General features: G+C 36.0%; 1 protein-coding gene across 9 annotated transcripts in view; it reads left to right on the forward strand.

Moving 5' to 3' along the window:
- The window catches only part of STK31 (serine/threonine kinase 31), a 141,435-nt gene that overhangs the window by 94,462 nt on the left and 24,408 nt on the right, over window positions 1-22,565 (forward strand). For 4 of the 9 annotated variants that reach the window (XM_031665322.1, XM_031665324.1, XM_031665323.1 and 1 more), the window contains 8 exons: window positions 861-962; window positions 2,977-3,057; window positions 4,877-5,002; window positions 5,884-6,030; window positions 6,212-6,298; window positions 7,287-7,436; window positions 10,168-10,290; window positions 20,804-20,872. In XM_031665322.1, coding sequence (XP_031521182.1) covers window positions 861-962; window positions 2,977-3,057; window positions 4,877-5,002; window positions 5,884-6,030; window positions 6,212-6,298; window positions 7,287-7,436; window positions 10,168-10,290; window positions 20,804-20,872 — 885 coding nt within the window. The remainder of the gene's footprint in view (window positions 1-860; window positions 963-2,976; window positions 3,058-4,876; window positions 5,003-5,883; window positions 6,031-6,211; window positions 6,299-7,286; window positions 7,437-10,167; window positions 10,291-20,803; window positions 20,873-22,565) is intronic. The other 5 variants (XM_009203223.4, XM_009203226.4, XM_009203224.4 and 2 more) reach the window with 2 other exon arrangements.

Consider the following 22,565-nt stretch of genomic DNA (forward strand, 5'->3'; position numbering starts at 1 on the left):
ACCTTTCAGCAAATACACAATTTAAATTTGAGAGAAGGGTAGAGGAATAGTCGCTAGCTCAGTGAATCTGCATTTTTACATCAGAGGAAGGAATCAGTTATGCATTTATCTCAGGTGAGCAAAAGGATGATGACTTAGAGTTCTGTCCTTTGTCCTGCACCTAAGAAAATAAGCTATCAATTTACATTGTCAGAGTAAAATTCAACAGAACTGTTTTAGGGTAAAGATCCTGGGGTCCATAAGGGATTTCCTACTGAGTTGTGAGGAAGGTATGCAGGGTTTTTATATTTGTAGCTATCTTATTTAGGAATAAAATGGGAAGCAGGTTTGCCTGACACAGTTCCCAGCTTGACTTTTTCCTTTGGCTTAGTGATTTAAAGTTCCCAAGATTTATTTTCCTTTCACAAAAGCTTACATACTTTTTAAAGTGGCTTATGTATTATCACTGGAGACAGTCCACACATTAACTCATCCTTTTGTTTTGAACCAAATCTCATGTAGAAGACAATTCTAGGGAATTCAGGTGTATTCTGGTTGCTATTATTAATATTTCTTTTGTTTGAATGGCAGTTGGCCATTTTTATCCTACAGAAAATCTACAGCAGAAGAGACAAGAAAAATCTATGTAATTGATTTTATGTCTTTACTTTTTATAAATCCTCTTTCTAGGTTTCAGAAAAGTCACTGTTAGAATGAATTGACCTAAGTTAATTCAGCAAGTATTAGGAGGGTCTTTTATGTGCTAGGTACTGAAGAATACATAGAAACCACACAGAGTAATTTACTACAGAACTTGAATTCTTAAAGGAAGACTTGTTTTCTCTGTGTTAATAAAAAACACTTTTTCTTTCTGATACAAGTCAGATGACCCTGATGGCTCTCAAATTGAGAAAATAAAAGAAGAAATAACTCAGCTGCGCAATAATGTTTTTCAGGAAATTTATCATGAGAGGGAGGAATATGTAAGTATTTGATTCTTTGAAGTATTACATTAGATTTTACTCTAGAAATTGAATTTAAATATCCGTTTTATGAGGTGGACTGTAATCACAGGGCTAGAGGTATTATGTAGAAAGTTTATATATATATTGATCTAGTAAGATTTTTGTAAGTTTAGAAATAAATTTCACATGACCAAATATTCTGACCATTGTACCAGTGTGGAAATAACTGAAAATTGTAATGAAGGAAAAACATCACTTGTAATATTTCCGCTCAGTGGTAACAGTAGTAATCATTGTTAACTTTTGACTTTCTCTTAGTCTTTTTTTGCTTGTTTTTAGAATTGAGGTTATAGCACAGACACACTTTTGCATATTGCCTTTTTTCTGTTTAACATAAAACCTAAAGACCTTTTCCTTACACAAAATTTGTATCAACATCATTTTCCCATAATGTTGCAATGTAAACATTAATGAGCAGCATAATTTAGTTGAATGTAACAAAATAAGACTACCTGGTTTTGGGGGCAGGAGAAGTTACATGTTTTAAGTCTCTATTTTACCACTGATTTTTGTGAGCTTGGGGAAATAAATCATTGTATTTTTTCTTTAAAATGGAAGAATATTGTATTTTATATCTGGGAGATGTTACCAGGAAGAAGTTAGTTAAGAAACAGCACTTTGAAAGTAAAAATACTGACCGGGCATGGTGGCTGACACCTGTAGTCCCAGCACTTTGGGAGGCCAAGGTGGGTGGATCACTTGAGCCCAGGAGTTTGAGACCAGCCTGGGCACATGGTGAGACCCCATCTCTACAAAAAATACAACAATTAGGTACATGGTGTCATGTACCTGTAGGCCCAGCTACTTTGGAGGCTAAGGCAGGAGGATTGCTTGAGCCCAGGAGGTTGAGACTGCATTGAGCTATGATCATGCTGCTGCATTCCAGCCTGGGCAACAGAGCAAGACCCTGTCTCAAAAAAAAAAAAAAATAGTAAAAATATTAAAACTATGAAAACAATAGGTATTTTATGTGTCATGCTTTAGCTAATTCATCTGAGTATATGTAAGTACCTTATTGACCTTGGGTTAAAATAGCTATCTTCCAGTGATTTGACAAGTGTTTAGAAGTTTTGCTTAATAAATATGTGATAAGTGGCTTTTCTTTTGTGAGGATACTCTATTTTCACATTTATTTCAAAGTTACTTATGTAGAGCTATGTATTTTTTCTCTCAGGCTTTAAAATTTTTCTCTTAACAAAACAGCTGTTATTTTAAAATGTCACTGTGTTCTTAATATTTTGAGAAATAATGACAGTTTTAGTTTGGAAGTGGGTAAGGACTTTGACCTTGCAAGATTGGTGCTTATGTATGTATTCAAAGCTTAAAATTGGTAATTAAATTTTTCTTCAGTTAGTAAGATGGTAGTTTAGATGGGTTAAAAAAATACTTCAGCCAACTTAAATTTAAAGGAGCAATGAACAATTTGCAAATTGGACAGCCAAATCACAGCAGATTCAGAGAGACTCTGGGGATGCTTTGTGGTTAGAACAAATTTATAGACAAAAAAAGGGAAGTGACTTACAGAAATCGGCAGCAACGTACAAGAACAACTGTATTGGTTACAGGTTGGCGTTTGCCTTATTTGAACGCAGTTTGAACACTTAGCAGTCGATAGGTGGTTGAAGTATGGCCGCTGGGACTGGCAAAGACTCAGCTATTGTTATAGGTGCATACTGCTAAGTTAGATTTTCAATCTTGTCTGCCTATTAAGCTAGGTTGCAGTTCATCCACAAGGACTCAAATATAGAAGTACAGAGTCCTTCTCAGGTCATATTTAATTTGCTTTAGCAGACGCAAGGTGAGTCTTGGTTTTCACTTGTTATTTCTTGAAGTAGAAGGCAGAAACAGTGATTATGTATCTTACTTGGTATGTTATAATGTAGATGCTGATATATTTTCCTGAAGAGCAACATGTCAAAATTGAATATATATTGATCTACAGTTAAAAACTTTTTTTTTTAAAAAACTTTAGGAGATGCTGACTAGTTTGGCACAGAAATGGTTCCCTGAGCTGCCTCTGCTTCATCCTGAAATAGGGTTACTCAAATACATGGTAAACTTTGTTTCCCTTGAGAATTACTACTATGCAGAGAGTGTTGAAAAGTGATAATATTAAATTTGTGTCAGTGTTAAACTTATAGTATCTTTTTAATAAAAATATTCCTGATGAATATTTTATGGGTATTAGAACTTTTTCTTATGACCCTTTAATGTTTGCATGGTATATATTTTTATTTTTATGTTAAATTGCATTATCTATTTTTCTGTTTTCCTTATCCTCATTCAGTACATTTCATTTGAATTATAGGTGTACTTATTTGAATTATAGGTGTTTATTGTTTGAAATGACAAAATAAAATTTTAACTGCTACTTCAAGAGTTAGGATAAAAACAAGATATTGCTAGCCATGAGGGATTTGAGCACAATGTGTTTTTTAAGTTAAAGCATTCTGGGAAAAAATTCCTGAGAGGTTGGCTAAAGTGGAGATGTTGAGGTGGGTATGGTTTTCTACGCAGGCAGGATTCAAAAGCTGGAGATCAGCATATTAGATAGGGGTCATATGGAGCAGGATTAGTAAACACTGGCTCTCAGGACAGAATCTGTTAGTCCTACCATGTATATTGCCTTCTACGGTGAGGGCCTAGATGAGGTATTTATTCATTAAGATTGTCATTAAGTCCATTATAATGGCTTAAATATGGAACAGAGAGGGATATTTGTGTAGACATGTGAGTTTATTCTAAAAAATATTTAAGATTAAAGTTCCCTAACTTAAATAATTACTCTAAACTCTTTCCAGACTAGACTTTAAAATGATGTGCAGTTTTCTTTGCAACTATTTACCTCTAACTTAGCGATTATCTTACGCAGTGTGGGCAAATGAGTATGTACTGCCACATAGGACTTGAAAATTAATATTTAAAAAGATGCTGATCTACTTTATTATAGAAGATTATAAAAGGTTTGACTCATGGTTTATGGAAGCCTTTAGTGGCTTTCTGATGTTTAACTGTCATGTATACTTAGGAATTTTTTGTAGGTTGATTATATATTGTAGAATGCGTAAATGTACTGGCAAAACTTAAGAAAAAACCCCGAAAACAATTCTACAGTGCCCCTTACTGAAACTGCACCACAGTAAAACTTAGCTTTAAAATGTTGATGATCATATTTTAGTGTGAAAAATTATTCCTTTTAAAAAGTAGCAGAAATATCTAGTAAAATTAGTTATTGAAAGCCATTTTCACTTTTGAGGACTCCAAACAGGGGCAGAGGTGTTAGAATTACTTCATGGTAGTCATAATTTTTGGACTAATCTTTCCCAGTTGACAACTACAATTTTGTCATTATTTTACCTTATTTATTTTTTGTTTTTTAAAAAATGTTTATTTCAAGAGTTTTTGGGATACAGGTGTTTTGTGGTTACATGGATAAGTTCTTTAGTGGTGATTTCTGAGAGTTTAGTGCACCCATCACCTGAGCGGTGTACACTAACCCAATATATAGTCCTTCATTCCTCACCCTGCTCCCAATCAGTTGTTACTTTAGTATTTTTAGGAAACATAAGTGGTTTTTCAAGTAAACATTAGGGATCCTAGGATGCATATCTGGTTAATAATTCTATTCATTTCCTGAATCTGTTCTAAAATTATAGCAGCAATTAAATGTATGGTGATTACACTTTGGGTAGGAGGAGTTTTAGAACCAGGAACTGGAGAAAATTCAAAATTTTAAAGATTTTAATTTTATCGGTTTTTCCAGTACAGTTGATATGTCCAAGTCATTTAATAGCATGTAACTAATTATGTTTATGATTTTTAAGTGCTGGGATTGTTTGGATTCTTCAACTGTCATAAAATCTTGTGCCTAGAACTCTGGTGGCCTCCTTACAATGAGCTTGGAACGAGATCTTCTTGATGCTGAGCCCATGAAGGAACTTAGCAGCAAGCGTCCTTTGGTATGTTCTGAGGTTAATGGGCAGATAATTCTGTTAAAGGTAAGCCTAAATTGTTCTTACTTGTGGGAGATTCAGCAGCATAAAGGATAGTGGTGCTTGTTACATTTCAAGAAAGAAAAAACCTCACTGTTAGTTTTCTAAAGTATATAAGTTGACTGGCATGATAATTGTGCTTGTAGTTTGGTTGCCAGAGCTAATTTTTACTTTTAAAGTTTCCGTCAATTGAACAATGAGAACACCTGGACGCAGGGCGGGGAACATCATACATGGGGGCCTGTCGTGGGGTGGGGGGCAGGGGGAGAGATAGCATTAGGAGAAATACCTAATGTAAATGACGAGTTAATGGGTGCAGCAAACCAACATGGCATATTTATAACTATGTAACAAACTTGCACGTTGTGCACAGGTACCCTAGAACTTAAAGTATAGTAATAATAAAAAAATTATCTAAAAAGGTCATTAAATAAAGCTTTATCTCACATGAAAAAAAATCAATAAAGTTTCCCTCATTTCCCTAAATAGAATATGTCCTTAATAGGATATGCTTTCCTTTTTTTGGGTGAACTTATTATATTCATCCAATATCTTTTTAAAATTCTTCATTTTCTTACATTTCTCCTTGAAATATCAGCTGTGTTGTCAGTACAATCTTCTGCTCCTGAATTTCTTTTCATTGGTCTGGGAAACTGTTAATCATGATAATAAGATAATTAATTTGGCCTTAGTTGCTACACATTCTAGAATGTGTAGCAGGCTACAGGTAGAATTACACTTTCCTTTTCCAAATTATAGCATTCAAAGAAGATAGAAAAGTACTTATAAAATTAAAAAATAAAATTAGATTTTATTTAACTTAATGAATTACGTTTAAATTGGAATGGTGTATAATTATAATGAGATTTTCATCTTGGAATTACCAGTGCCTCTTTTTTTGGTACAAGGGCTATTCTGTGGATGTTGACACAGAAGCCAAGGTGATTGAGAGAGCAGCCACCTACCATAGAGCTTGGAGAGAAGCTGCAGAAGAGTCAGGGTTACTACCATTGATATTCCTGTTTTTATGTAAGGTAAAGTTCTTATGCTTATCTCTTGCAGAAACCATTTTATTTAAAATAAGTTTAAACTCCAGGTTTTAGAGCAGCAGTTCATTCCCCTTAACATAAAACAAAAATTATGCTATAGAATCAGTGTATGCTAAAATACGTTGAAGTTTTAACTTGGAGTCACATTCTCTGTTTTGCTTCTTAGTCCGATCCTATGGCTTACCTGATGGTCCCATACTACCCTAGGGCAAACCTGAGTACTGTTCAAGCCAGCATGCCTTTAAATTCAGAAGTAAGTACAAAGCACTATTTATTTCCATGGATGTATTAAATGAGAAAATAACACCTAATATTTATTCAGGGCATACTACATGCTATATACTTTGTAAAATTTTGACTCATGGTATTCTATTTAATTGTCACATCAAACCTGTGATAGAAGTTATTATATGGATGAGAAAAAGGGTTAAAGGGATTAAGTGACTTGCACAGGGTCCCTTAGCCAGAGGTAGAGAGGGGACTCGAAATTGGTTCCAAAGCCCAAGCTTATAACTACTAAGCTGTGCTGTATGTGAACTGCCTCATATAGCACTTGGAATTATAAGTGCTTAAGTGGCAGCTTTTATTTTTATCATTGTAAATTTAGGATTAGTAATAACAGTGAAGGAGGCCCTGATTCTTCTTATGGAGTAACACTGTTTCAGTCTCTTATAGGTACATTACATGGTTGGTATTTGTAATCCAAGTCTTCTTTGAGATAATAGAACAGGTGTCCTCAAACCCCAGGTCGCAGACTGGTACCAATCTGTGGCCTATTAAGAACAGGGTGGCACAGCAGGAAGTGAGTGGCCGGTGAGCAAGCATTACTGCCTGAGCTCAATTTCCTGTGAGATCAGTGGAGGCATTAGATTCTCATAGGAGCATAAACTCTATTGTGAACTGTGCATGTGAGGGATCTAGGTTGCACACTCCTTATGAGAATCTAATTCCTGTGATCTGAGGTGAAACCGTTTGATCCTGAAACCAACCCCCCGGCATCCGTGGAAAAATTGTCTTTCATGAAACTGGTCCCTGGTGCCCACACACACACACACAGTGTCGCCATTACAAAATCAAGGCTTCATCTGGTCTTTAATTCTTTCTCTATGCTGTATTCTTATTAAAGATTCATTTGGAGGAAACTTTACTCATTTCTAGAGCAGTTTTTTAATTAGAGAAAAGTTTCAAGATTAAAATGATTTGCCTACTTCCTCACTTGTTTTGTGTGTACGTATCTATAGGAAGCTTTAAAGGTCATGAAAGGTGTTGCCCAGGGCCTGTATACATTGCATAAGGCTGATATAATTCATGGATCACTTCATCAGAACAATGTATTTGCTATAAACCGTGAACAAGGAATTGTTGGAGATTTTGATTTCACCAAATCTGTGGTAAGATATCATGGTTTTACAGATAGGTTCTAGACTTTATTTAATATTATTAAGCAGTAGTTCAGCATTTATATATAATATAATACTGTATTATAGGATTTTTGCCTTCAGTTAAACTGTGTCATGTAGTATAAGCAACTGTTTGCTCTCAGCTAGGTCCTAGAATAACAAGAATTTCTAAGTTTGTTCATTGTGTATTTTAACCATAAGTCTTAGGAGCTACCTGACATTACATACTCAATGGCATTGACAACATTAATTATTTTATCATCATTAGGAAACATTTAATTGCTAGGAAACATGCAAGGAAACTAGGTGGCCATCTCCCAACCTATCTCCACTGGTGTCCCTCTGTCTATAGATACAATTTACATATATGTACTTTGCTATTTTTTTATTAATAATGTACATTTTTAGGAACCTTGGACTTTTTAGGAACCTTGGACTTTTTAGTTTAAATCCAGATTCAACTCTAATGGCTGTTAATTTGGTGTCATATTACCTCAGAATAGGCAGTTTGTAGAGATAGCAAAGATCAGACAAGAGCATGTTGTGATTTTTTGTTGTTGTTATAATGGGAACAATACTCTTTTAACTGAGAAATAAAAATTGCGTATATCATGTACAACATGAGGTTTTGAAGTGTGTATACAAGGTGGAGTGGCCAAATCAGCAATTATTTTTCTAAAAATAGCAGCTTTATTGAGATACAGTTCATGTAAAATATACAATTCAGTAATAGTTTGTAGTACATTCACAAAGTTGTGCAGTGATAATCAGTATTGAATTCCAGAACATTATTATTCCCAAAAAGAAAATCCATACTGATTAGCAGTCACTCAAATTTCCCCCTTCTTCTCAAGCCTGAAAACCACTAATACACTTTCTGTCTCTATGGATTTGCCCATTTGGACATCTCATGTAAATGGAATGATACAGTACGTGGACTTTTATGCTAACTTCACTTAGCATAGTGTTTTCACAGTTCATCCACATTGTTGACTGCTTCAGAATGCCATTCTTTTTTGTTGCCAAATTATATTTTATTGTATGGCTGCACCACATTTTGTTTATATATTCATCAGTTGCTGGACATTTGGGTTGTTTACACTTATTGGTTATATGAATAATGCTGCTGTGAGCATTAGCATACAATTTTTTTGTGTGGACATGTTTTCATTTCTCTTGGGAGTGGAATTAACTGGGTTATATTGTTTTACTTTTTGAGGAGCAAAACTGTTTTCCAAAATGGCTACATCATTTTAAATTCTTAGCAGTAATATATAGGGATTTTGTTTTCTCTACATCCTTGCCAATATCTGTTACTATCTGAGCAATTCCCTTTAACTAGTATATGTTATAATGCTTTTATGCTTTGGTCATCTGCAAGTCATAAGGTAATGCTACTGGAGTATATGTAGTCTTAATGGTTTTCATATGGTAGCTCAAAAAGATGAGAAAATGAAACTGCAACTGTAATCAAAAGCTGGATTGTACAGATTGTACAGGATTTATACAGATTGATTTTCTGAAATATTTACTTTATTACATTAGTTTAACTGAAAATTAAGATATCCTAAGAAATATAACTAAATTATGAATTTTAAAAGATCTCAGCTTTTAGGGATTCTGGTTAGTTTACCTTTTGAGCATACCATTTGCATAACTGTAGATATGACTACAATAATTACTCTTCTCTTTAAATACTTATTCATCCCGTTATTATTCCCCAAAACATTGTTTTTAATCTTCAGTTAAAAATACTTATTCTGAAATATTGATCAAACTTACCTTTTGCTACATTTTCCATGCAATTTTTAGATTGAAGTGATCATCAGGAAGATAAATTTGAAAAGTAGTCTGAGGTCAAGATCATTGCTTTTCAGACCTTATAGTGCATATGACTCACCTGGGGTTCATGTTAAAATGCAAATTAGTGTTCAGCGTTTCTGCAATGGATCATCTGCATTTCTAACAAGCTACCAGTTAATGCTGTAGCTTCTGGGCCTTGGACCATACTTTGAGAAGCAAAGATCAAAATCATAGCTAGAAAAAAGATAATTAACACTTAGTGATACCTGCTAGACATTATATCTCTGTAAGGTAGACATTATTTCCATTTTACAAATTAATTTAGGCTCAAAGAGGTTTACACCTACTATGTACCCATAAAAATTAAAAATAAATTTTAAAAATGGACAAAAAAGAGGGTAAAGCCCTAGGTCACACAGCAAATAAATGGGAGAGTGGGGAATTGTAACCAAGATCTGCCTGAATCTAGGGTTCATGCTATTGTCACATCATCTTTGACATGTTAGAAATGGTATATTTAGAGAATGGTCAGTAAGGAAGGAAAGTGCTTTGTAGGATTTCAGTTCTTAAATGAATTATTTAGAATTTTCAGAATTAGAACATAGTACTGCTGCTTACTCTTGTGAAATTTATTTTTAAAAAAGAGTATCAAATATTTAATCACAGAATCAGTGATTGTTAGTATTAAATCTGTTCAAGTCTACGAAATGAATGTAAAAAAAGTCCCATAGTTATTATTTTAACACTGATTTTAAGAGCAATTTATAATAGCAGAAATTGGTAAAAATATTTGAAAGCAAGAGAATGAAATATTTAAAATGAATTTGTTTTTCTTTTGTATTGATTAAATGCAGAGTACTTCACAGAAAGTCACCTCAATTGTGTTGTATCTAAAATATTTAAAATATTGTTTTTGCAGAGTCAGCGAGCCTCAGTGAACATGATGGTTGGTGACTTGAGTTTGATATCACCTGAGTTGAAAATGGGAAAACCTGCTTCTCCAAGTTCAGACTTATATGCTTATGGCTGCCTTTTATTATGGGTATGTTACTTTTTGTTGAAATAGATCTCATATATATATGTATATATGTATATAATGTGATGATTTTTATAGTGATTCTCCTTAAAAAGCAGCAGACTTTTAGTAGAACTTTAAGTTTTATCAAAAACTATTGATATGCTTCCTATTACCTATTGTGTACTTTCTACAAATTGGCTTGATATATATTTTAGGTATCATGCTATTGTCTTAGTTTTGTTGAAGTCAAGATTAACAGTGAAGATGATTTTGTTCTACATTAATCTGAAAGCAGTTCATGCATATGTGGAAAGTAAATATTAAATGAGTCTTGGGTATATTCCTGCTTCTACTGTAAACCAAATAGCTGTTTCTCATCCATGGTCTAAGAATTAAGAAGTTGGATGGAGCTGGAGGCCATTATCCTAAGTGAATTTACTCTGGATCAGAAAGCCAAATACTGCATGTTCTCACTTATAAGTGGGAGCTAAAAACTGAGTACACAGGGACACAAAGAAGGGACGTTGGGGTCTACTTGAGGGTTGAGGTTGAGAGAAAGGTAAGGATTGAAAAACTACCTGTTAGGCTGATTACCTGGGTGACAAAATTATTTGTACACCAGACCCCCATGACACACTGTTTACTCATGTGACAAACCTGCACATGTACCCCTTGAACCTAAGATAAACGTTGGAAGACAAAAAATAAAAAGCTTGTTTCATTTTGTACTGCTGTTTTACATAGAGAGTGCCTCTTTTTCCAAAGCCTTGAGTGTGACAAAACCTTATCTTTGCTGATCACATAAACAAAAATAATCTCCTTGTTAAAAAAACAAGAGTTAAGAGGGATTAAGTATTAAGAGAAGGAAGACTATTCTTATCAGCCCATGAGCCTGCAAACATTTTTTATAAAGGCCGGATGGTCTCTGCTGCAAGTACTGAGTTCTGCTGCTACAGCATGAAAGCAGCCATAGACAGTATGTAAACAAATCAGTGTGGTTCTCTTCCAGTAGTACTTTATTTATGGATATTGAAATTTGAATTTCATGTAGTTTGCATGTGCATGAAATAGTATTGCTTCAATTTGCTATGAAACATTTAAAAATGTGAAAACCACCCTTGGCTTGCAGCTGTACAGAAACACGTAGTGGAATCAGTTTGGTGCAGAGGCCATAAAGTTTGCTGATCTCTGTTCTACCCAGTGTAATAAGGTCACAAAAAGAAATAAAAATCATAGAGTTTGAAAATGAAGAAATAAAGCAGTCTTTATTTGCAGATGACATGCTTAATTATGTAGAAAATCTTTGAGAATGTACATAAAAGCTACTAGAACAAATGAGTTTAGAAAGATAGCAGTTTTAATTTCAATATAATTGTGTTTTTATATAGGCCATAAATAACAGGAAATTAAAATTTAAAAATCATTTACAAAAGTGTTAAAATATGGAATTTTTAGGGGTAAATTTAGCAAAAGATGTGCAAGAGTTGCACGCTATTAAAACTACAAAGCATTGTTCAGAGAACCTCAAGAATACATAAATAAATGTACAGATACACCATGCTCATGGACTAGAAGACATTGTATGGAGATCAGTTGTTCTCAGGTTGGTTTATAGATTTGATGCAATTTCAACAAATAGTAGATTTTGCTTATTTTTTCAGAAATTGACAATTAGATTTTACAATTAATATGAAAATGGAGAGGATCTGAGATATAGCCAAAACACATTTGAAAAAGAGAAAAATTGAAGGACCCAGACTACCTGATTTTATAACTTAATAGATTCTAGGAAATTAAGACAGTGTGGGCCTAGAGGGGTGGCTCATGACTGTAATCCCAGCACTTAGGGAGGCGGAGGCAGGAGGATTGCTTGAGGCCAGGAGTTCAAGACTAGCCTAGGCAACACAGTGAGAACCCTCTGTCTCTACAAAAAATAAAAATTAGCTGAGTGTAGTGGTGTGTCTGTGGTTCTAGCTACTTGGTAGGCTGAGGCAGAAGGATTGTTTGAGTCCAGGAGTTTAAGGCTGCAGTAAGCTATGACTGCTCCACTGTGCTCCAGCCTAGGCTACAGAGCAGGACCCTGTTTCTAAAAACAAAAGTGATACTTCTGTGAAGTTAGATGTCCAGATGAATGGAGCAGAATAGAGACAGTATAAATAGACTACACATACATGATAACTGACTTTTGACAAAGATACCAAGGCAATTCTCTGAGTGAAAGGAGACTCTTCAACAAAAATGATACAGGACAACTCATACCATATGTAGAGAATAAATTTTGATTCATTCCTTATACTATGCACAAAAATTAACTCAAAATGTATATCAGATCTAAATGTAAAACCTGAGTCTCTAAAACTTATAGAGGAAAACATAGGATAAAATATTATTTGACTTTCAACTTGGCAAAGATTTCTTAAGAGGACACAGAAAACATCAACTCTAAAAGAAAAAAAATCATTTGGATTTCATCAAAATTGAAAACTTTGCTCTTCCAAAGAGATTGTCACAAAAATGAAAGGCAAGTTACAGACTAGGAGAAAATATTTGAAAAACATACATCTGACAAAAATATTATATCCAGATTATCAAGAGCTCCTACGATTAATACTAAGAAGACTGCTCAGTTCAGAGATGGGCAAAATATTTAAACAGGCACTTTACCAAAGAAGGTGTCCACATGGCATGTAAGTGTGTGAAAGATGCTCTAAACACCATTTGTCATTGTCGTTAGGGAACTACAGATTAAAGCCAAAATGAGATACCACTATACTACTCACTATAATGTCTAAAATTGAAAAGACCATACCAAGTGTTGCTTAGATGTGTTGTACCTAGAACTCACATATATTGCCCAGGAGAATGTAAAGGAAACAACCACTTTGAAAAATATTTGGCAGTTTGTTAAAAGGTTGAACATATTCCTACCCTATGACCCAGCAATTCCACTCCTAGATATTTAGCCAAGAGAAGTGAAAGCATATGTCCACACAAAGACTTGTATGTAAATATTGAAAGAATTTATGTGTAATAGATGAAAAGTAGAAACAACTCAAAGTCCATAAACAGATGAATTGAAAAACAATTTGCTATATATGTCTCTTATCCATTGGAATACTACTCAGGAATAAAATGATTGAACTATAAATATAACTCAGTAAGATGGATGAATCTTAGAATAATTCTGCCAAGAGAAAGAAGCCAGATGATATGGTTTGGCTGTGTCTCCACCCAAATCTCACATTGAATTGTAATCCCCACATTTCAAGGGTGGGGTCAGGTGGGGATAATTGAATCATGGGGGCAGTTTCCCCCATGTGGTTCTCGTGGTAGTGAGTAAGTCTCATAAGATCTGATGATTTTATAAGGAGCGTTTTCTCTTTTGCTCGGCACTTCTCCTTGCTGCTGCCACGTGAAGAAGGATGTGTTTACTTCCCCTTCTGCAATGATTGTAAGTTTCCTGAGTACCCCCCAGCCATGCTGAACTGTGAGTCAATTAAACCTCTTTCCTTTATAAATTACCTGGTCTTGGGGATGTCTTTGTTAGCAGTGTGAGAATGGACCAATACAGTAAATTGGTACAGAGAGTGGGATGCTGCTGTAAAGATACCTGAAAATGTGGAAGCAACTTTGGAACTGGGTGATGGGCAGTTGGAGAGGACAGGAAGATGTGGGAAAGTTTGGAACTTCCTAGAGACTTGTTGAATGGCTTTGAGCAAAATGCTGATAGTAATATGGCCAGTGAAGTCCAGGTTGAGGTGGTCTCAGCTGGAGATGAGGAACTTGTTGGAACTAGAATAAACATGACTCTTGATGTTTTAGCAAAGAGACGCTGCTTTTTGCCCCTGCCCTAGAGATTTGTGAAACTTTGAACTTGAGAGAGATGATTTAGGGCATCTTGTGGAAGAAATTTCTAAGCAGCAAAGTGTTCAAGAGGTGCTTTTGTATTTTGGAGACGGAGTTTCGCTCTGTCGCCCAGGCTGGAGTGCAGTGGCTGGATCTCAGCTCACTGCAAGCTCCGCTCCTCGGGTTTACACCATTCTCCTGCGTCAGCCTCCCGAGTAACTGGGACTGTAGGCGCTTGCCACCTCGCCTGGCTAGTTTTTTGTATTTTTTTAGTAGAGATGAGGTTTCACCGTGTTAACCAGGATGGTCTTGATCTCCTGACCTCGTGATCCGCCTGTCTCGGCCTCCCAAAGTGCTGGGATTACAGGCTTGAGCCACCTCGCCTGGCCTGACTTGGGTGCTTTTAAAAGCATTGTTTTATGTATTCACAAAGATATAGTTTGGAATTGGAACTTATGTTTAAAAGGGAAGCAGAGCATAAAAGGAAAATTTGCAACCTGATGATGCAATAGAAAAGAAAAACCCGTGTCTGGGGAGAAATTCAAGCTAGCTGCAGAAATCTGCATAAGTAACAAGTAGCTGAATGTTAATCACCAAGACAATGGGGAAAGCGTCTCCAGGGCATGTCAGAAAACTTTGTGACAGCCCCTCCCATCACAGGCACAGAGGCCTAGGAAGAAAAAATGGTTTCACAGGCTGGGCCCAGGGTCCGCCGGCTGTGTGCAGCCTTGGGACCTGGTGCCCTGTGTCCCAGCTGCTCCATTTGTGGCTAAAAGGGGCCAAGGTACAGCTCAGGCCGTGGCTTTAGAAGGTGCAAGCCCCAAACCTTGGCAGCTTCCATGTGGTTTGAGCCTGAAGGTGCACAGAAGTCAAGAATGGTGGTTTGAGAACTTCCACCTAGATTTCAGAGGATGTATGGAAATGCCTGGATGTCCAGGTAGAAGTTTTCTGCATGGGTGGAGCCCTTAGGAGAGCTTCTGCCAAGACAGTGTAAAAGGGAAATGTGGGGTCGGAGCTCCCACACAGAGCCCCCACTGGTGCACTGCCTAGTGGAGCTGTGAGAAGAGGGCCACAGTCCTCCAGACCCCAGAAGGTTAGATGCACTGACAGATCGCACAGTGTGCCCAGAGAAGCCACAGACACTCAATGCCAGCCCGTGAAAGCAGCTGGAAGCAGGACTGTACCCTGCAAAGCCACAGGGGCAGAGCTGCCCAAAGCCATGGGAGCCCACCTGTTGCATCAGTGTGACCTGGAGGTGTGACATGGAGTCAAAGGAGATCATTTTGGAGCTTTAAGATTTGACTGCCCTGCTGGATTTTGAACTTGCCTAGGGCCGGTAGCCCCTTTGTTTTGGCCAGTTTCTCCCATTTGGAACAAGTGTACCCCCATTACATTGAGGAAGTAACTAACTTGCTGTCGATTTTACAGGCTCATAGGCAGAAGGGATTTGCTTTATTTCAGATGAGACTTTGGATGGTGGACTTCTGAGTTAATGCTTAAATGAGTAAAGACTTTGGGGGACTGTTGGGAAGGCATGATTGGTTTTGAAATGTGAAGACATGAGATTTGGGAAGGGCCAGGGGTGGAATGATATGGTTTAGCTGTGTCCCCACCCAAATCTCACCTTGAATTTTAATAATTCCTGTGTGTCAAGGGCAGGCCCAAGTGGAGATATTTGAATTATAGGGTGGTTCCCCCATACTATTCTTATGACTTTAGCCCTATACCTGCATGTATATTTAAAGTTGTCTGGTTTCATAGAACCAGCACCCTCATGGAAATAAACTGGCATGATTTTCATCAGTGCTTCAGTAATCTGTTTATTCTTTATATCAGAAGGGTGAAAGTAAACGTATCAAGTATTTTTTTGTTTCTGGGAGGACTCATAAGATATCCCATAAGTGTGGTAATAGCAGTTTTTATTCCACCTATTTCCTTTTAAAATGACAGTAAAGAGCTCCGTGAGTAAATATATTGTCTGATTTTCTACTCTTACATATTGTTGATTAAGGTCTTTTAAAAACTTTATTTTTAAATTAACCTGTACAATGGACTTTTTTTTGGTATACATTCTATGAATTTTAACACACCTGTAGATTAGTGTAATCACCACCACCACAGTCAGGATGCAGAACAGTTCCATAACCCAGAAAATTCCTGTGTGCCACCCCTTTGTAGTCACAACCTTCTCCCAATCCTTAAACGCTGGCAACCACTGATCTTTTATCACCGTGTTTTGTGCTTTTAAGAATGTCTCACACATAACAGTATGAACCTTAAATGTAAGTGGGCTAAATGCCCCAATTAAAAGACACAGACTGGCAAATTGGATAAAGAATCAAGACCCATCAGTGTGCTGTATTTAGGAGAACAATCTCACATACAAAGACATACATAGGCTCAAAATAAAGAGATGGAAGAATATTTACTAAGACAATGGAAAACAAAAGCAGGGGTTGCAATCCTAGTCTCTGATAAAACAGAATTTTAACCAACAAAGACCAAAAAAGTCAAAGAAGGGCATTACATAATGGAAAAGGGATCAATGCAACAAGAAGAGCTAACTATCCTAAATATATTTGCACCCAATACAGGAGTACCAAGATTCATAAAACAAGTTCTTAGAGACCTACAAAGAGACTTAGACTCCCACACAATAACAGTGGGAGATTTTAACAGCCTACTGTCAATATTAGACAGATCAACGAGACAGAAAATTAACAAGGATATTCAGGACTTGACCTCAGCTCTGGACCAAGCGTACATAATAGACACCTACAGAACTCTCCACCCCAAGTCAACAGAATATACATTGTTTTCGGCACCACGTCACACTTATTTTAAAATTGGCCACATTATTGGAAATAAAACACTCCTCAGCAAATGCAAAAGAATGGAAATCTCAACAGTCTCTCAGACCACAGTGCAGTCAAATTAGAATTCAGGATTAAGAAACTCACTCAAAATTGCACAACTACATGGAAACTGAACAACCTGCTCCTGAATGACTACTGGGTACATAATGAAATGAAGGCAGAAACAAATAAATTCTTTGAAACTAATAAGAACAAAGACACAAGGTACCAGAATCCCTGGGACACAGCTAAAGCAGCATTTAGAGGGAAATTTATAGCACTAAATGCCCGCAGGAGAAAGTGGGAAAGATCTAAAATCAACACCCTAACATCACAATTAAAAAAACTACAGAAGCTACAGCAAACAAATTCAAAAGCTAGCAGAAGACAAGAAATAACTAAGATCAGGGCAGAACTGCAGGAGATAAGAGACATGAAAAACCCTTTAAAAAATCAGTGAATCCAGGAGCTGGTTTTTTGAAAAGATTGACAAAATAGGTAGACCAGTAGCCAGACTAATAAAGAATAAAAGAGAGAAGAATCAAATAGACACAATAAAAAATGATAAAGGGGATATCACCACTGTCCCGCAGAAATCCAAGCTACCATCAGAGAATACAATAAACACCTCTATGCAAATAAACTAGAAAATCTAGAAGAAATGGAAAAATTCCTGGACACGTACACCCTCCCAAGACTAAATAAGAATTCGAATCTCCGAATAGACCAATAATGTGTTCTGAAATTGAGGCAGTAATTAATAGCCTACCAACCAAAAACATTCCAGGACCAGACAGATACACAGGCAAATTCTACCAGATGTACAAAGAGGAGCTAGTACCATTACCATTCTTTCTGAAACTATTCCAGAGGGACTCCTCCCTAACTCATTTTATGAGGCCAGCATCATCCTGGTACCAAAACCTGGCAGAGATACTACAAAAAAGGGAAATTTCAGGCTAATCTGATGAACATTGATACAAAAATTCTCAATAAAATACTGGCAAACTGAATTCAGCAGGACATCAAAAAGCTTATCCACCATGATCAAGTCGGCTTCATCCCTGGGATGCAAGGTTGGTTCAACATAAATCAGTAAACATAATGCATCACATAAACAGAATCAGTGACAAAAACCACATGATTATCTCAATAGATGCAGAAAAAGTCTTTGATAAAATTCACCACCCTTTATGCTAAAAACTCTCAATAAACTAGGTATTGATGGAAAGTATCTCAAAATATTAAGAGCTATTTATGACAAACCCACAGTGAATATCATACTGAATGGGCAAAAACTAGAAGCATTCCCTTTGAAAACTGGCAGAAGACAAGGATGCCCTCTTTCACACTCCTATTTAACATAGTATTGGAAGTTCTGGTCAGGGGAATCAAGCAAGGGAAAGAAATAAAGTGTATTCAAATAGGAAGAGAGGAAGTCAAAGTCTGTCTATGTGCAGATTACATGAATGTATATTTAGAAAACTGTATCATTTCAGCATAAAATCTACTTTAGCTGATAAGCAACTTCAGCAAAGTCTCAGCATACAAAATCAACGTGCAGAACTCACAAGCATTCCTATACACCAATAATAAAGAGCCAAATCATGAGGGAACTCCCATTCACAATTGCTTATCCCATTCACAATTGCTACAAAGAGAATAAAATGCCTAGGAATACAGCTAACAAGGGATGTGAAGGACCTCTTCAAGAAGAACTACAAACCACTGCTCAAGGAAATAAGAGAGGATACAAATAAATGGAAATGTTCCTTTTTGTTTTTAGCCTGTTTTCTCTCTGATCAGGCTGAGTAAATTGTGTTGAACTATTCTGAAGTTCACTGATTTTGTCTTCTGTCATCTCTGTACTTTTCAATTTATTCCATCCAGTTTTAAGATTTTGGTTATTGTACTTTGTAGTTCCCTAACTTTTAATGCGATTCTTTTAAATAATTTTTTTCTTTGCTGAGATTTCTTTTTATTTACCTTAGAGAAATTATAATTGCTTGTTGAAGCATTTTATGACCATTGCTTCAAAGTTCTTGTCAGGTAATTATGTGATTCATCTTGGTGTTGATTGCAGTTTCTCGCTGAAGTTGTGGTTTTCCTGGTACTTTGTATAACAAATGATTTTTAATTTTATCCTGGACATTTTTGATATTATTTTAGTAGATTCTGAGTCCTCCTGAAAATTTTATTTTAGCAGGCAGTCACCTTGTTTAGGTTTAAACAGAGGTCCTGGACTACTTTTTGAACTGTGGTTTTAACGACAATCTAATTTTTAGAAACTTTTCAGTTATATTTTGATCTGCTTGAGTTGTTGCATACTGTTGGGCCTCCCGTGGTCTCTGCTGATGGTATTTGAAAGAATGAAAGGGAGTTTTCAAGACTGAGCTGCCTAGTGCTTCTAAATATGGGAATGGAGACTCTGGTCTATGGGATGAAGCTTCTTGAGCTGGGTGCTAGTTGTGGCAGGATCTCTCCTTTCCTATGACAGATGCAGAATACCTCCAGAACCATCCCTTGTTAATGGTGGGATCCCCCTACTTATGGGCATCGGAGTGTATTTACTGGACCAGCTGCTTGTGGTGTGGTTTCCCTTTGTTGGTTCCTGTGGCCTCGTTGGTGTCTCAGGTGGTGCTGCTGCTGAGGATGGTGAATGCTTCCCCTGGCTGCTTATTGACAGTGAGGTTTCCAGTTGAACCTTCTTGCTGTTTCTCCTGGCCTCACCTGGTGGTATTGATGGCAATCCTATTAAGTTCAAGAGAGGAATGAATCTACCTGGGCTGCTTTCTGTTGCAGGCTTAGGAGTTGGGAAACATCAGATCTGGATCACTTTTTTTTTTTTTTTTTTTCAGTTGGGAGGGTTATAAGACAACCTGTTACTATGTTGTTCCTCTAATCCTGGGGTCTTCAACTAGTTTTTCTTCCTTTTTTAAACTGTTCAATGTTTTCCTTTGGTTATATTTTCTGGTATTTTCAGGTTTTATAATTGTAATTAATGGAGAGGAACAGGAAGAGACCAAAAGCCCTTCTGCTCATTTTTTAATTGCAATGGGTGGAACTTATTTGGATTTGGATTTAAATAAACTAAAAAGGCAAACTAATTTGATACGAGATTACTCAAATTTTGAAAGCTAGGTATTTTGTATAAAAGTATTTTTCTTATGATATGATTGTGTAAAAATAAGATTGTCTCTTAGAGATATGTACTAACATGTTTATAGGTGAAATTATGACATGCATAGGATTTGCCTCAAAGATAATATATATGGATTTGTTCATAGGGTAAGAGTAGTCATTGGCTGATGGTTGTTAGGGCTAGGGGATGAATATGTGGGACTCAGTACCTTTGTGTATGTGAAAAATTCTCCATGTTTTTAAGTTAAATTTAATTAATTTATTTCTTGCATCCCTCTTATCTCTGAAGCTTTTTTTAAAGTTTAGCTTATATTTCTCGAACACAGGTTAGATATTATGGTAGAAAGAAACTTGCCTGATTTATTTTCTTTGTACCTAATTTTTGAGTATTGGTGAGGCTAACATGATATATAGACTACCAGGCTTTAACACATTTTCTTATAAGGTGAAGAAATATTAAAGTGTTCATAGTGTGTACATCACCTGTGATCGGTACTTTAGGAGCCCCAGCAACCATTTGGTTGCTTGTGAACAGGTAGTTACAATGAAAGTGCTTTTACCCGTAAGAGAGTTAATGTGCTTTCTTTAAGTGAACTCTTTTCTAGTCACCAGGATCTGAAGTTCCAGAGTTAACTCTTCTATAGATCAGTATATTAATACATAGGACATTTATTCATTCTTACTTTCTTTCACAGCTTTCTGTTCAAAATCAGGAGTTTGAGATAAATAAAGATGGAATCCCGAAAGTGGATCAGTTTCATTTGGTATGTGACCTTTTTGACATTTACTGGTTTGAAACACATGCAGTAATATAAACTTAGATATCTGACTGAAAGTGTCCTCCAGTTTTTCTGAAAATCCAAATTAACATTTGCAATAAATGAAGTATTGGAAAAAATTCAGGTGCCCTACTTATACCACTTAATTACTACACCAGTGTTACTCTGCTGGGTTGTATGTTTGTCACACAGATTATATAAATAATCTAACAATTAGGGCAGAATATTATTTACCATGTGTTTCAAGATCATATTAGAGTAAAATTAAATGTTTTATTATAACTTAGTTTTTTATAAGTACCTAACTGTATCTTTGTCATTCACATATGTATTCAGCCAGCATATTTTGAGTAGCTATTTCTGTGACAGGAATTGAACCAGGTCCTAGGATTACAAGGATTGTGGCGTTGAGAATGAAATTAATAATTTAGAAATGTGAACAAGTAAATAATTAACATCTATAAGTTGAGTAATTAGCAAGTACTTTGGGGGTACTCCATTTACCCTGATTTGATTTTTACACATTATATGCTTGTATTAAAATATCTCATGTACTTCATAGTGTACCCATAAAGATTAAAAAAAATGAAGCCCCTAAAAAAAGTACTTTGGGGGAAGCTGAATTTTAATTCTGCAAAGAAAGGGGCAATTCAGTATGACTAGATATAAAGAGGATAAATATGACAGCAGATGAGTCTGTAAGAGTATAATGATCAGGCTCTGGAAGTTCTTATGCTATTTTAAGTTAGGATTACAATGAAAGAATACATATAATTTTGTTAAACTCAGTAGTTCCTTAACTTATTTGACTACAGAAATATTGTACAATACCTTCTAGTGTCCCATGAAATCATTTTAAAAAAACACATCTTAGAAGTGATATTAAGGAGCTTTGCCACACTTCTTGGGTAGTAGTAAAAAGCATTCCAGACAACTTTTGTGGCATTATAAAACTTTGTGTTACACTTCCTGATTATCTCTGTGGAAGGGGATAACAAAGAAGGTTGACTATGGTTTACAGTTTTGAAAAGGCTATGATAAAGATTTCTTGCTATTAGATAGAAAAATACCAGAAATGCTGCATTAGAGGTTACAGATTCACCAAAAGTGCACGTCCAGAACCCTTGCTCTTTCAGGTTTGATAGAAAAATTACCTTGTACCAAGTTATCCTGAAATTTAGCTCAAACTTAAAACTTATATTACAGTTTTGTGAGTCAGGAATCTGGACACAGCTTATTTGGGATTTCTGCTTCAGTGAATTTAAGGTTGCAGTTAAGATGTTGGCTGGGCTATAGTCATCTTAAAGCTTGACTGGAGATGGCTATGCCTCTAACCTCACATGTTTGTTCGTAGGATTCTGTTTCTTTCAGTTTGTTAGAATGAGGACCTCAGTTCTTCTCTAGTTGTTGGCCAGAGGTTGCCCTCAATCCTTTGCCCTGTTTCCATCATGGCAGCATGTTTCATTGAAATGTATATGCAGAGAAGGCAGCGGACTCTGTTCACTAAGACAGAAGTGACAGTTTTGTATAACAAAATCGTAAAAGTGATATCCCATAGTTTTTGATAGTATTCTCTCTGTTAGAAGCAATTCTGTAGGTCCAAGAGGAAAGAATTATGTAAAGTTATGAATAACAGAAGATTGGGGTCCTGGGGCAATCTTAGAAGTCTGCCTACTCT

This window comes from Papio anubis, chromosome 4 (genome assembly GCF_008728515.1).
Source record: "Papio anubis isolate 15944 chromosome 4, Panubis1.0, whole genome shotgun sequence".
NCBI classification, from domain to species: Eukaryota; Metazoa; Chordata; class Mammalia; order Primates; family Cercopithecidae; genus Papio; species Papio anubis.